The 16,005-nt window shown below is 43.1% G+C and overlaps 1 protein-coding gene across 1 annotated transcript; it reads left to right on the top strand.

Moving 5' to 3' along the window:
* The first annotated feature begins 1,719 nt into the window (after positions 1-1,719).
* trpc4b (transient receptor potential cation channel, subfamily C, member 4b) lies at positions 1,720-14,371 on the top strand. The gene is made up of 11 exons (XM_015951370.3): positions 1,720-2,009; positions 2,429-2,831; positions 3,212-3,730; positions 10,830-11,235; positions 11,444-11,583; positions 11,724-12,046; positions 12,154-12,349; positions 12,445-12,639; positions 12,850-12,891; positions 12,990-13,079; positions 13,162-14,371. The coding sequence occupies exons 2-11, from the start codon at positions 2,454-2,456 to the stop codon at positions 13,684-13,686; spliced, it is 2,814 nt and encodes a 937-aa protein (XP_015806856.1). The 5' UTR covers positions 1,720-2,009; positions 2,429-2,453; the 3' UTR covers positions 13,687-14,371.
* The last annotated feature ends 1,634 nt before the right edge of the window (positions 14,372-16,005 follow it).

Genomic DNA, 16,005 nt, shown 5'->3' with positions numbered 1-16,005 from the left:
AAATAGTGATTTCCAGAGGAAATGTAGAGAAGCGCTCTGCAGGCAGACGGGACAAAAGAGCCTTGGGAAAAAAAGATAAGGGAGCAAAGCAGAAGCGACTGTGCCCTGTGAGTGCCAGAAGAGAACAGCAGCAACTGTGAGTTTTTAATGCTAACTTGTTAAAAAATACAGTAAGAAACTTATATGGCATTATACCTTGCTCTACAAATATGGCTTCAAAATTGGCTTCAAAAAATTCAAAATTCTCTTGCTGCACACCAGACTCTCATGAAGTTTTAAATGAATTATTAAGTACTAAATGAAGAAGCATGAGAAGTATTGAAATGTGACTTAAACAGAAAGTACAGCTGTGCGTACCTAAATTACAGCTCAGCATTTAAAGTGTGTGTATGTAACAATGTAGTTTCATTATTTCATAAAGGGATAATTTAGCAGCTCTGTAGCAAAATGATGCTTTCTTTCCAGTTTCATTTGTGATGCATTTACCAAGACAAACACAGAGAAGCTCAGTTAGAAAACGAATGTATTTGAATTTCTTTATCTCAGTTTGAAGGATTTTACATCAGTGGCGTTGGTGGCAACAGATGTTTCCTTTCTCCAATATCAAGGAGATTCCTGCAGAACCTGGGCACTTACAGAACAGATCATTCAGCTGTTGAAGAAGGATGTAGCAGGAACACAAAACATGCATGACAGAGGCCCCTGAGAGACCACCGTTGATGATAGTCATGTGAAAGAAAATGTTTTAGTGTGTGACAAACTATTCTCATTTTCCATTTTTATGAAATGACAATATCCAAGATGCAGTTTTGAGTTAGTTTTGGGTCATTTTCTTAGATCGTTTTTTGGGCAAAAATTGTCAAGTAATGAAGTATAAAAACATTCTCACTTTACTTAAGTACACATTTTGGGGTATCTATACAGTATAAAAAATACTTTGCTGGAACAATTCAAGTCTTTTTGTTCTACTCCTTACATTTTCACTCAGTTATCTGTACTCTTTCCATCTACATATATCTACTCCATTACTTAAAAGCTTTGTTATTTATTTTTCATTTAGGCTTGTCGTGTTAATAAAAACTCTAAAACAAAAACCCCTCCAGATTAATTATGTCATCCAGATTGAGAGAATTTCAGTATGCTGGACCATTCAGAAATCCTGGTTTAAACTCTCTATATGGTTCTTTTATTGTATCAGCATAAGAGAGTCAAGAGAGAGTCAAGAGTCATTTATTGTCATATTCTCCACATGTGCAGGACATACAGAGAAATACATAACACATAGTTGGTATAATTGCAGCTGAAGCAGGTATAGTTAATTAAATGTGTTAACATTAACATTTTATAAAACGTTAGTCTTTATTCAGTAAACATGCTTTTAGGGGAGGTGTGGTCCTGCTGATGTGTTAATTAAGCGTTTGTTAATTTTTTTATTGTAGGTTTTTACTTTTACTTGAGTAAAAAGCTTGAATTGATGCTTCAACTTTTAAGTCTTTCTAAAGGTAAACCATAACTTCTCACAACTCTTTGTTTCTCAAATATAATTTTTATTATCTTTCAAATTCAGAAAAAACTCTGAAACAATGACATAGATCATTATATTTCCTGTGACGTCATGATGCTACGGTTTATTTGCACTAATTAACATATTCATTGCAGATAAATAAGTCTGAAAACGATCTAAATGTGTAGTAAAAGGTCCTCACACTAACAAACCAAAGAAAGTAACGTGTCTGAATCTTTTCCAAACACCAGGAGCAAATGGGCGTTGGTGCCACTTTCTGACGTGCAGATCATGCGGATGTGCCCTGTCGCTCGGACGCGCACCGCCTCCATTTGTGCGTCTCTGACGGAGAAAGGTCCCGGGTGGTGGTGCCTGAAGCGGGATGGGCTGCAGGAGAGCTGGCTCACGACACGAGGATCTATAAACTTTTCCTTCTGGCAGCTTCGGCGCACAGACTTCCACCGAGTTTAACTCAAACCACAACAAAAAAAGCAACAGGAGAACGGTGACGCTTTTATTTCCTTTCTGCATGAATGAATGAGATACTTTCATCATAATTAAAGCAGGAAGTGTTTTACCTTGTTGAGTGCGTGCGTGCGCGCTGGGTGTCTTTTAGAAAAAATAAGTTACATAAGCTTATTTAGCTTTACTGTTGGAAGTTCAATTAAACAAAATAACTTACTAATTAAAAAAACATTTTAAATTGTTTATCATCTAACCCTGCTGAGATCTTCAGCTAGCTCTGATTGCTCAAATTGAAGTTGTTAGGGAGCTAACTCATGTAAAATGGGTGAAATAAAAACAAAAACACCAAACAAGAGCTCTAAATGTATTTTTAATTTAAAGTTGCTGGTTGATTTTAGTAAATGCTGAAACATAACCTCGGATTTTCCCTTTTCCTTTCATGTCCTTTACACATCTCAGTTTGCTCTGAGTCAAAGCAGCAAACATGGCACAGCTGTATTACAAGAAAAATGACACCTCCTCGTACAGAGACCGAATCCCGTTGCGGATAGTGCGGGCTGAATCGGAGCTCTCTCCCATGGAGAAAGCCTACCTGGGGGCTGTTGAAAAGGGGGACTATGGAAGTGTGAAGCAAGCCCTGGAGGAGGCAGAGATTTATTTCAGGATCAACATCAACTGCATCGACCCCCTGGGGCGCACCGCTCTGCTTATTGCCATCGAAAACGAGAACTTGGAGATCATAGAGCTGCTGCTGAGCTATAACATTCATGTGGGTGATGCCCTGCTGCACGCCATTCGGAAAGAAGTGGTGGGAGCTGTTGAGCTGCTTCTTAACCACAAGAGACCTCGTGGGGAAAAACAGGTAAGAGAAGAAAAACAGTAACTATCAATCATCACAAATTAGATGGGATACCGTTTTTATAATGACCAGAGCATAGTCCACCCTCCTCTCTACAGATTCAATCATTTTAATTATTTAATTACGTTATTTGTTTTCAATTTTGCTTCCCCACTAATGCAACTTGCTTTTCCTGTAAATTGCTTGGAACAATCTGTGAAGAAATGGAAAATGAAAAAGAATATTGCTGCTTTCAAGCAGGGAAATAATCTGAGACAAGTGAAACCGCAAGCCATTAGTTGTGTGTTTGCTGATAGCTAAAATCCTCTCTGATCTTTGCATCACTCGTATCCTCTGAACATGTCCGTTTCATGTCTGTTTTTCTTTCTTGTCTCCCTAAAAAGGTCCCACCGATTCTTTTAGACCGGCAGTTTTCCGACTTCACCCCAGACATCACCCCGATCATTCTCGCAGCTCACACCAACAACTATGAGATCATCAAGCTGCTTCTGCAGCGAGGTGTTTCCGTACCTCAGCCACATGCGGTGCGTTGCAACTGTGTGGAGTGCATGTCCAGTTCAGACATGGACAGCCTGCGTTACTCCCGCTCTCGTCTTAACATCTACAAGGCCCTAGCCAGCCCCTCGCTCATAGCTCTCTCCAGCGAGGATCCGTTCCTCACAGCTTTCCAACTCAGCTGGGAGCTGAAGGAGCTCAGCAATGTGGAGAACGAGTTCAAGGCAGAGTACCAGGAGCTGTCTCAAATGTGTAAACAATTTGCAAAAGATTTGTTGGACCAGACTCGAAGTTCTAAAGAGTTGAACATTATCCTCAACTACCGTGATGACATCAACCCTCTGCTGGATGAGAACATTAATGATTTAGCCCGGCTGAAGCTGGCCATCAAATATTCCCAAAAAGAGGTAAGCTATGGCTGCTGTGGCCTCCACAAAACGGGTGTTATTGTGCATTTAGGGGATAGTGTAACCAGATTTGTTGTAGTAAATGAGAAAGAGCCTTGCTTCAAATTTAACAAATATAAGAAATTGACATCACAGAATCTGATCGAAGTGGACAGAAGATAGAGACAAATGTTGAGATGAGCTTTAAATGGCCTGAAATGGGTGGAGACATCCTTTGGGAACCTACAACAACATGTAATTGCCAGTCTGGCTCTTACAAATGCATTACAGTAGACCGCTTAGGCAGTCCCATGATGATTAGATAATTGGGCGTAATGATGGAAGATGCACCAGCCATTTCCTTGAAATACAAACTCATGATATTTTAATAAGGGAGGAACCTCTCAACAGTTTTTAATTTCTGCTTTGGAACTTACATTTATTCGTTTGTTTCGTTTTGTTTTCAGAAGAAGCTAACACTTGAAATATTAGAAGTTTTAACAGCTGCAGAGTGAAACTGGCATGGAATCAGAATAATTAAGGAACGTAAATGCACGTCAGCATATTGATATCTGCAGTCATGCATTCCTGGAATGAAAAAAAAAGCTCCTCCTTGAACCGTCACCTTATCGTGGTGGAGGAGTTTGAGTGCCCTAATGATCCTAGGAGCTATGTTGTCTGGGGCACTTAGTGCCCCTGGTAGGGTCTCCCATGACAAATTGGTCTTAGGTGAAGGGTGAGACAAAGAACGGTTCGAAGGATCTTTCATGGCGGTTAAAACGAAGAGTCGGAGTACCCGGCCCGGAGGGTTACCGGGGTCCCACCCTGGAGCCAGGCCTGGGGTTGGGGCCCGTGAGCGAGCGCCTGGTGGCCGGGCTTTCGCCCATGGGGCCCGGCCGGGCCCAGCCCGAACCGGATACATGGGCTCGTCCAACTGTGGACCCACCACCCGCAGGAGGAACATGAAGGGTCCGGTGCAATGTGAATCGGGTGGCAGACCAAGGCGGGAGCCTTGGCGGTCCAATCCCCGGACAAGAAAACTAGTTTTTGGGACATGGAACGTCACCTCGCTGGCGGGGAAGGAGCCGGAGCTTGTGGCAGAGGTTGAGCGGTACCGGCTAGATATAGTCGGACTCACCTCGACACATAGCATTGGCTCTGGAACCCGAGACCTGGAGAGGGGTTGGACACTCTACTTTGCTGGAGTTGCTCCGGGTGAGAGGCGGAGGGCTGGGGTTGGCTTTTTGTTAGCCCCGAGACTCTCTGCCTGTGTGTTGGGGTTTACCCCGGGGGACAAGAGGGTAGCTTCCTTGCGCCTTCGGGTCGGGGAACGGGTCCTGACTGTTGTTTGTGCTTATGGGCCAAATATCAGTTCAGAGTACCCACCCTTTTTGGAGTCCCTGGGACGAGTGCTAGATAGTGCTCCATCAGGGGACTCCATTGTCCTGCTGGGGGACTTCAATGCTCACGTGGGCAATGACAGCTTGACCTGGAGGGGTGTGATTGGGAGGAACGGCCCACCTGATCAGAACTCGAGCGGTGTTTTGTTATTGGACTTCTGTGCAAGCCGCAGTTTGGCCATAACGAACACCATGTTCGAACATAAGGATGCCCACCGGTACACTTGGTACCAGGGCAGCCTAGGTCACAGGTCGATGATAGATTTTGTAGTCGTATCATCTGACCTGCGGCCGTATGTTTTGGACACCCGAGTGAAGAGAGGGGCGGAGCTGTCAACTGATCACCACCTGGTGGTGAGTTGGATCAGATGGCAAGGGAACATGCCGCGTAGACCTGGCAGACCCAAACGCATAGTGAGGGTCTGCTGGGAACGCCTGGCAGAAGAACCTGTCAAGACGGTCTTCAACTCCCACCTCCGGCAGAGCTTTGACCACGTCCCGAGAGCAGTGGGGGACATTGAGTCCGAGTGGGCCTTGTTCCACTCTGCGATTGTCGAGGCGGCTGTTGCTAGCTGTGGTTGTAAGGTGGCCGGTGCCAGTCGTGGTGGCAACCCCCGTACCCGCTGGTGGACACCAGAGGTTCGGGGAGCCGTCAGGCTGAAGAAGGAGGCCTACAGGGCGTGGCTGGTCTGTGGGTCTCCGGAGGCAGCAGACAGGTACCGGATAGCCAAGCGGGGTGCAGCAGTGGCAGTTGCCGAGGCAAAATCTCGGGCGTGGGAGGAGTTTGGTGAGGCCATGGAGAAAGACTATCGATCGGCTCCAAAGAGGTTCTGGCAAACTGTTCGGCGCCTCAGGAGAGGAAGGCAGCAACTCGCTCACACTGTTTACAGTGGGGATGGGGAGCTGCTGACGTCAACTGAGGCTATAGTCGGACGGTGGAAGGAATACTTTGAGGAGCTCCTCAATCCCACCAATGCGCATTCCGAGGAGGAACCAGAGCTGGGAGGCCTGGGGATGGACTGTCCGATCTCGGGGGCAGAAGTTGCTGAGGTAGTCAAACAACTACACAGCGGCGGAGCCCCGGGGGCGGATGAGGTTCGTCCTGGGTATCTCAAGGCTATGGATGTTGTAGGGCTGTCATGGTTGACACGTCTCTACAACATTGCGTGGTCATCGGGGGCAGTTCCTAGGGAGTGGCAGACCGGGGTGGTGGTCCCCATCTTTAAGAAGGGTGACCTGAGGGTGTGTTCCAACTATAGGGGGATCACACTCCTCAGCCTCCCTGGAAAGGTCTACTCCAAGGTACTGGAGAGGAGGGTCCGATCGATAGTTGAATCTCAGATAGAGGAGGAGCAATGTGGTTTTCGTCCTGGCCGTGGAACTGTGGACCAGCTCTATACCCTTGCAAGGGTGATGGAGGGGGCATGGGAGTTTGCCCAACCAATCCACATGTGCTTTGTGGATTTGGAGAAGGCTTATGACCGTGTCCCCAGGGGCACCCTGTGGGGGACGCTCCAGGAGTATGGGGTGGGTGGCTTTCTGTTAAGGGCCATTCAGTCCCTTTACCAGAGGAGCGTGAGTTTGGTCCGCATAGCCGGTAGTAAGTCGGACCTGTTCCCAGTGAGGGTTGGACTCCGCCAGGGCTGCCCTTTGTCACCGGTTCTGTTCATCACTTTTATGGACAGAATTTCTAGACGCAGTCGTGGTGTGGAGTGTGTCGAGTTTGGTGGCAGGAGAATCTCGTCTCTGCTTTTTGCGGATGATGTGGTCCTCCTAGCTTCATCCAGCTCTGACCTTCAGCTCTTGCTGGGTAGGTTCGCGGCCAAATGTGAAGCGGCTGGGATGAGGATCAGCACCTCCAAATCTGAGACCATGGTTCTCGACCGGAAAAGGGTGGCTTGCCACCTCCGGGTCGGGGGAGAGGTCCTACCTCAAGTGGAGGAGTTTAAGTATCTCGGGGTCTTGTTCACGAGTGAGGGTAGGAGGGATCGGGAGATCGACAGGCGGATTGGTTCGGCGTCTGCAGTGATGCGGACGCTGAGCCGATCTGTCGTGGGGAAGAGGGAGCTGAGCCAGAAAGCCAGGCTCTCGATTTACCGGTCGATCTACGTCCCAATCCTCACCTATGGTCATGAGCTTTGGGTAATGACCGAAAGAACGAGATCGCGGATACAAGCAGCCGAAATGAGTTTCCTCCGTAGGGTGGCCGGGCTCAGCCTTAGAGATAGGGTGAGGAGCTCGGACATTCGGGAGGGACTCGGAGTAGAACCGCTGCTCCTCCGGATCGAAAGGAGCCAGTTGAGGTGGTTTGGGCATCTGGTCAGGATGCCTCCTGGACGCCTCCCCGGGGAGGTGTTTCGGGCATGTCCTGCCGGCAGAAGGCCCCCGGGTCGACCCAGGACACGTTGGAGAGGTTACATCTCCAATCTGGTCCGGGAACGCCTTGGGGTCCTGCCGGAGGAGCTGGTGGACAAGGCCGGGGAGAGGACGGCCTGGAGCTCCCTAGTTGGGATGCTGCCCCCGCGACCCGGACCCGGATAAGCGGAGGAAGACGAGACGAGAGACGAAAAAAAAAGAAAGAAATAAAATAGAACAATAAGAACGGCTTTAATGCAGCGCATTATTAAGGCAACAAGATGCTGATGTGTATTTTTATTTATTTTTTTGGAGGGGGGCGGGTCTATTTAGTCTCAGCCCCCAAAATTCCTTGAAACAGCTGTGGGTGTGGGTCTGAATTGTGGAGGTGATCTGAATTGTATCAAATATACAAATATTACATGCATATAAATTGTTGCTTGATAAAGTTATAAGGTGTGGGATGAACCTGTTTATATTTTCCTTAACAAGCACTTTGTTTCGCTTTCTTGTTTTTTTATTGGGCTATTTTCCCGTCCTGTCTGTCTCTCGTCTTCCTGCATCTCCTATCAATCCTCCAGAAAAAATGTTGACTGGCTTCTTACTTTTTCACCTCATGAGATACTTTTGCACTAAGCTCACTGATCAAAGGGATCTACTGACCTCAAAAATAACAGAGTGCACACTGCGCAGCCGTACCAGTGAAGTGAAGTCACCTGAGCTCAGCAGCAGCGGGAGCACATCAGGCACAAATAAAAGACTGAAAACACTAGAAAATATTAGCGGACATGAATGATTGTGTGTTAATTATATTTTCATGGTGCCGTGAACTTAAGAATGTTACTGTAGCCGTGCACAAGATGCAGCAGCCAAGTGCACAATCAGAGATTTTTGTCCTCTTCTATCAAAAGGTGTCCCGGTACACTGAGAGTCCACATAAAGAATGCAGTATAGGTTGAAACTGAATCTTTTTTTGGGCTCCACCTGAGTGTGTAAGTTGAGGGCTTCTAGGGGAGCCTGTCCCTCTTTTCAGGGGAGCCAGGCTCCCCTTAGCTCCCCCGTAATTCAAACCCCGGTGCAATGGTTGCTTTTGGTCCAAAAGGCGTCATTGGCGGCGGGTTTTAGACAAATGCTAGAAAATCCATTTTACAAATGATCTTTTTTCATCTTTTTTTTATTTTATTTGTTTTCTAAATTTGCCATTACAGCTTTAAGTGCAGTTTCTGGTCAGCAGATGACTACAGAGTGATGTCCAATGTGAAGTTGGTCACGTTTATGGCTCAACAAACATCGAAACCAGTTTGAAAGCCATAGCTTGAAGTGTTAAAATCTTTTTGGTGTTGCGTTAATGTGATGCTGAGGAACATCAGCAATATTCCTTGAGTTGTTGCTCATCAAAATAGGAATGTTTTAAGGCTGTTTACAATTAAATTAGGTCCCATACAGTTTATCAAGGCTATTGGTAATCCTACTAGGTTTAAATGTCCAAGGAAGACACCCTATAATAACAGACCAAACACAGACCAAACAATGTTCAAAGGAAATGACTACAATGCCACATATTAAAGCCTCAAATAATAATAATTTAAGAGCTATGTCAAATTTGGAAATGTTGCTTTTAAACCTGGTAGGATTATCAATAGCCTTGATAAACTGTATGCTCCTGATTGTGGACTTGGCTGGTAAACAGCAGAGTTTAGGGGTGAAAATATCTTCTTTATAAAAATAAGCTTGGGTTTGCAAAGTTGTGTCTGAGAAAAGACCTCCATGATAATTTTCCTTTATCTAAAGCAGAAACTCACAGAGCCACAACGTCTGTTTCCTCTGCATGCTTACATGACCTGGTCCCATAATATAAAGTATTCTAAAGTCAAATGTGAGGCCATATGTCAAACAGCTGAAGCTTGGATCTGACTTGGTTTTACAACAACATAATGATCCAGAGCACAGCAGCAAATCTGCAACAGAAAAGCAGAACGAGTCATCCGTTCCAGTACAAATACCCTAGCCCTAGATGACCCCTCTACTATTTGTAGAAGCCAGCTCTCAAGACGGCAATACATTTGAGCCCCGGCCTCAAAATGATGACATCCATTTGGCATCAGGAGTGATAGAAATCATCTGCTGTGACCTTTGCAGTCACATGAAGTTCAATGTTCAAAACACCAGCACAAAGGAGTTTAACGTTGATAAAGGCTGCTTCATTCCTGCAGTAGAGTTGCAGAATGAAGACGAGAGGTTTCCAGTGAGAGATGATTTTCATGAGGTGTTCTTGACTGCAGGCAAAAAAGACTGACAAAGTGACAAAATAATGTCATAATGATATTTTCATGAAAGTTAAGAATGAAGGAATAAATGTCACTAATAAGCTATAATGACTTTTCCTAAATGATTCCTTTTTTTAAAATGCACCTTAGGCCAAAAAAGTACCAGAGTGATAGAAGAAGTAATATGTTTTCACAATATGAGCTTAGAGTACTTCTCTTTTTTCTAGGCACTACATTTCGTTTTATGCCTTGTCAATTTTCACAAGAAAAATTATTAAAGATGTAGTTCACTGAAAAACCATGTTTTATTTCTGACTAAAATCTGCCACTGCGAGCTTTTCATGCAGGCGGAACATGAAAATGGTCTCCTACCCCTATCTGCTGCATTAGCTTCTGAGGGAAAACAGACGGTGAAAATCCTGACAGATCTACGTCACTGTTACTTAACATTCATGAACTCACCCATCTTGACTCACGACGAGGAATGCTGTCGTTGGTTTAGCGTCCAGGAATCTGCAGACAACTTCCCAACTAGTAGAAGCTAACCGTTAGCATTAGCAACACCACCACACAAAAAAACTTGTGTTATTTGTGGAGATAAAACATCCATGTTGGAAGTCAGTGGTGGCATTGTGGTGTTGTTATCCAATCCGAGGCAAGATTTCCAAACATCAGGAAATAAGACACAAAACCTGCTGTGTTGTGCCACTCTCTACTGCAGCAGGCTTGTCCGTGCTGATCCAAGTGTTTCTGGGCTAATTTTGCCCCGAGTACGGCTTTCAAAGGCATTCATTCCTGTCAGAGGCCACTGCAAATGTTTTGTTTAAAAGAGTGAACCACACCTTTAAATATGTGAGTTTCAGGTCTTCATTGCTCATAGTTTCATAATTTATGCTGCAAAATCTTTTCAGGGCTACATTTGACCATAACATTAAGTTGAAATTATCCTCCATCTCCATCTGTAATTGTCCATATGATCTATAAAATATCAGCAGGCAGAAAAAACAACTGTGGGACACAGATCCAAATATTAAACCTGCCAAATGCTTTTTGATGAAATAAAAAAATAATGACATGTTTTAACTTTCTTTTTCTCAGTTTGTCGCTCAACCAAATTGCCAGCAGCTCCTGGCATCTCGCTGGTACAGTGAATTCCCGGGCTGGAGGAGGCGTCACTGGGCAGTGAAGCTCATCACCTGCATCTTCATTGGCTTCCTCTTTCCACTGTTGTCCACCTTCTACTTGATTGCTCCAAAGAGCTTCTATGGCCTGTCCATTCGTAAACCCTTCATCAAGTTCATCTGTCACACGTCTTCCTATCTGACCTTCCTCGTCCTGCTCTTCTTGGCCTCACAGCACATTGACTCTAGCGACACAGCTATCCGAGATGCAGCTCAGAGCCCAGCATCCAGCATTTACTCTAGCACACCAGCATGCCGCCGAGCTGAAACTCAGGGTCCAGCACCCACCGTTGTGGAATGGATCATCCTGCCCTGGGTGATTGGTAACAGTACACAGTCTTCTGTTAGTTTTTGCATGTTGTAGACATTTATTCAGCAGTCTTACCCTCTCCAATGAGGGCAGATATTAGTGCTTACCATAAAAGTATGTGAAATAAACAATCCTACATGGTTTTTATTAATAATTTTTAATTCCATGCAGTCATCCTCAAATGATTCCCCGCTTTATCACTCTTATTTAAACATCTTAAGGTTATATATGGATGGAGATCAAGCAGATGTGGGACAGTGGTTTAAAGGACTACCTGGATGACTGGTGGAACATTATGGACTTCATAATGAACTCCTTGTATCTCGCTACCATTTCTCTGAAGATCGTTTCCTACACAAAGGTAAGTCATTAGTGACGTTATGAGAAATATTTACCTCTCAAGGTGTTTCAAAGATGAACAGAATGTATCACCAAACAAAAAATTAGCCAATGTTGCTACAAAATGTGAAACTTTTCTTGTCTTATTTCTGTTTTAAACAGTACAGTGGATGCAAGCCTAGAAAAGATTGGGAGATGTTGCATCCTACTTTGATGGCAGAAGCCTTGTTTGCCATCGCAAACATCTTCAGTTCCTTACGCCTCATCTCTCTCTTCACTGCCAACTCCCACCTAGGCCCTTTACAGATATCTCTGGGCCGCATGCTTCTGGATATCCTCAAATTCCTCTTCATCTACTGCCTGGTTCTCTTGGCCTTTGCCAACGGCCTCAATCAGCTCTACTATTATTACAAGACAGAAGGAAAACCAAAAGAAAATCCTTGCAAGGGTATTCGGTGTAGTACACAGAACAACGCCTTTTCAACGCAAGTCAAAGTTTTTTTTCGTATTTCCACATTTAACTATAAATGTTGATTGCAAATGGATTTTCAACATGTTGGTTAACTAGATTTTTTGGGTCTTTGCTTTTCAGATTGTTTGAAACCCTTCAATCGTTATTCTGGTCTATATTTGGCCTGATTAGCCTCTATGTGACCAACGTAGACCCAGATCATGAATTCACAGAATTCGTGGGCTCCACTATGTTCGGTACATACAATATTATCTCCTTGGTGGTGCTTCTGAACATGCTAATTGCAATGATGAACAACTCCTACCAACACATCGCTGTGAGTAATCATGGGAAAAAAAACAATATTTTAATATATCCCATTCCCATTGAATTTATCCCAAAAGCTTAATGGTTTATGTCCTTCCTTCTCAGGATCACGCAGACATAGAGTGGAAATTTGCACGAACTAAATTATGGATGAGCTATTTTGAAGAAGGGGGGACTTTGCCATCTCCATTCAACATCGTCCCCAGTCCAAAATCGGTTTGCTATCTAGCAGGATGGATAAAAACACATTTGTTTAGAAGACGAGGCAAAAAAACATGCGACTCATTTGAGACTTTGGGGGTAAGGAATCACCAGAATCACCAGTCAGCACTTCCTGATGTTCAATATCTCAACGCTCTTTGCTCTAAAAGAATTCCAATTAAATTAAATAATTTTCTTTCTCCAGAGATTGATTATGTTAATTTGTATCACAAGACATTCTAATGAGAAAGAGCCAACTGAATAAATAAACAGATACAATACATGACATTTGTTTCTCTTTAATTGAAGACCCGTGCAGCAGAAAACATCCGATTAACTCATGAATTTCAGGTTTGCTCTTTATAATGTAGCTAAATTTTTCATTTTTTGCACTTTTGTCTATATTAATGATTGTAAAAATGTCTCTGAAACTCATTGTGCCTTTTTAGGAAGTCATGAAGAACCTTGTGAAGCGATATGTGGCTGCAAAGATCAGAGATGCAAAAACTGAAGAAGGACTGACGGAGGAAAATTTCAAGGTCTACATAGAAATTTACTTAGCTTTTTATAATTTTACAATAATTTCTGCTTGTTAACCTCCGGTTTTAAATCCATCAACAGGAACTGAAGCAAGACATCTCAAGCTTCCGTTATGAAGTTTTGGCAATGACGAAGAATAGGCCTAACTGTGGTGGATCAAGTCCACTTTCAGGCTCTTCGCTAGCTTACGCAGGAAACTCGTTTAGGTATTGTCCCAAAGTATCTACTGATGAACCTCAAAAGAAGCCAAAGTTGCTCGATGTGATCAACTCCACCACCTTGCAAAATAAAGCTGGCAAAACCACCATCTCTGTGAGCTCAGATAAGTCAACGGATGGTTTGGTTGTGTTGTCTAGCACAGAAAAGACGTTGTCCAATGAGGTTTTGAATGCTGAATGTCCTCAGAGACAGAGGCAACTTTCCACTCAGAATGAAACATGCTCACCGCCAGAGCAGAATCCTTTCAATACTGGAAGTTCGAACAAAGATAGGAATGTGGAAACCTCACAGACGGTCCCGACTGATGTTCAAGAAACGGGTTTTTCTTTCACAGTTCACACCAGTGAAGTAGAAAATGCCTCCTGTAATGCAAATACGACTCGGTGAGTAAGCAAGGGTTGTTTCAATTTTTAAATGTGCACTAAATTAAATGAAATTACATTTATTTAATTTTATTTAAAATAGTTATTAGTTATGAGTTAAACTGTGGCTATATTTATCAACCTACATTTGATCATGAATAGAATAATAATTATTTAATGATATATCACAATGATATTGAGGGTATTGTTTACTTAGTGCTCAGGGAATAATTTATGTTTGATCTTGAGTTGTTTATGTGCTTAGCAGCATCTTGAGTAAATAAATCCAAAGAAATATGACACCTGGATGCCTTTTCCCTTGTTAGGTCTTCTAATATTCTCTCACTATAAAAACAGTATTACTCCTGACAATGTACATTTATAAAAATGTAAAAAACTAACCAGGAAAATTTACATATGTAAATTTATTAACATTGTGTATGACAACGTCAATCGTAATCACTGCTGGAGATCATTTAATATTGTATTTGGACTCTTCAGATGTTTTTTATGCGCAATGTAGGGTTCTGCATTAAAGTTAATTTATTCTTTTTATTTATTGCCTAGAGATGATTTATTTATTATTTATGCTGAATCCAAATAAAATTTATCAGCTTTTGTATTTTGTAGTACTGTTAATTTGTAAATATTTGATTGTTACTAACACTTTTACCAATTGTAAGATGTAATACAACCACTCTTTAATAAATATAACCAGATTTCAAGCATGTTTTCAAATGTTTTGGTCTCTTTTTATACAATGATGTAAAAAGCGTTTTGAACATTAACAGGAGGACAGATGTCTGTCTGTTTGATTGTAAATGTATTTATTATGAAGAGAAAGAAGAGGTAACTATATGCTGGTAAAGGTTCTCAGAGAAGAAACTTTATATAGTACTTTGTACCTGATACAATCACAAAGTGTGTCACAGAAACAATAAAACAACAAAAGTATTACAGAAAAGTGAGACAGAGGAATAAAGTGTGTGTGTGTGTGTGTGTGTGTGTGTGTGTGTGTGTGTGTGTGTGTGTGTGTGTGTGTGTGTGTGTGTGTGTGTTGAGGATAGGAGCTAGTCAACTAAAAGCTCGTCAAAATAAAAAGGTTGTCAGTTGTTTGTTTAAGAACAATTATAATCAGCCTCAGGAATGGAGGTCGACAGGGCCTTCCATAGTTTTGGGGTGACGGACTGAAATTACATGTCTCCCCTGGTTTTAAGGCGGGTTCTGAAGGACCATCAGGAGGTTCTAGCTCCAGGGTCGTAACAAGTGACCAGTGGTGTACAGGCTCCCAAACACACTTCCTTAATTTGAGATTGTTATCGACACCTTCATCTCCTCACGCAGAGACTACTGCAACTCTCTTGTTGGTTCCGAACGCCTGTGCTCGGCTTCTGACCAAGTCCTCCAAACACACCCACATCACCCCGCTTCTCCTCCAGCTTCACTGGCTGCCAGTCAACTTCAGGGTTCATTTCAAGATCCTGGTTCTGGTCTATAGGGCCTTACATGGACAAGCACCATCATACATTGGTGATCTTCTTAGTCCGTCCACCCCCAGCAGGTCCCTGAGGTCCAGTGACCAAAGCCTACTGGTTGTGCAGCGCACCAGGCTAAAGACCAAAGGTGACAGATCATTTGCTGCTGTGGCCCCCAGACTCTGGAACTCTCTCCCCCTGAGATCAGTGGACTCAGTGGTCTCCTTTAAAAAGCAGGTGAATACTCACCTATTCAAAATGGCTTGTGTGACCTTCATCCTCTTCATCCTCACTCACTCCCTTTCATGCTGCAGCTTCTGTCAATTTTGTTTTTTTTCTAGGCTCCCGTGTTTAAAAAGTTCATTTTAATTCTTACTTTAAATCTTAATTTTTCTTTATTTCTCCCATTTTTTATGATAAAATAAATCAAAAGTTACTGTTTTTGTGAAGCAGAATTTTATTTTTATTTTCAGAGGTGCTATATAAAAATTTTCTGTTCCTCCCCCTCCTCCAGTGGTGTGACCATAAGTGGCATCCCTAAAATGCAGAAGGCAGAAAACAAGTGTAGGAAAAGCTGCAGGTACAATTAGTTGCTTTCAGTCTATAATTAAAAATATTCTGTATTTTTGCGTCACTACAAGTGTTAAACAGACTTTTTAACAAGAGGTAGTAATGACTTCTCACTGTTTGCACAAATATGCAAACGTCACTCCCAAGGGAACATGAAGCTTACAGGAAGTCTCAATGAAACTAAAGTCAGTTCTTGTTACCATAGTAACACCCCTGTCAGTAAACCTATACTTACTTAAAAGGAACTTTCTAACAAGATTCAAACAGAGAAAACAATGTAAAAACTTTTTTTTGCAGCT

Source organism: Nothobranchius furzeri, chromosome 13 (genome assembly GCF_043380555.1).
Source record: "Nothobranchius furzeri strain GRZ-AD chromosome 13, NfurGRZ-RIMD1, whole genome shotgun sequence".
Lineage (NCBI taxonomy): Eukaryota > Metazoa > Chordata > Actinopteri > Cyprinodontiformes > Nothobranchiidae > Nothobranchius > Nothobranchius furzeri.
The sequence above is the reverse complement of the archived record's forward strand: the minus strand, read 5'-3'. Positions and strand labels throughout refer to the sequence as shown.

Bases quoted from the DNA above. Each gene is read 5' to 3' on its own strand.
- trpc4b (XM_015951370.3), top strand. From the start codon at position 2,454: ATGGCACAGCTGTATTACAAGAAAAATGACACCTCCTCGTACAGAGAC. The intron at 3,731-10,829 runs GTAAGCTATGGC...TCTTTTTCTCAG, and splicing joins TCAAATATTCCCAAAAAGAG to TTTGTCGCTCAACCAAATTG. The intron at 12,892-12,989 runs GTTTGCTCTTTA...GTGCCTTTTTAG, and splicing joins GATTAACTCATGAATTTCAG to GAAGTCATGAAGAACCTTGT.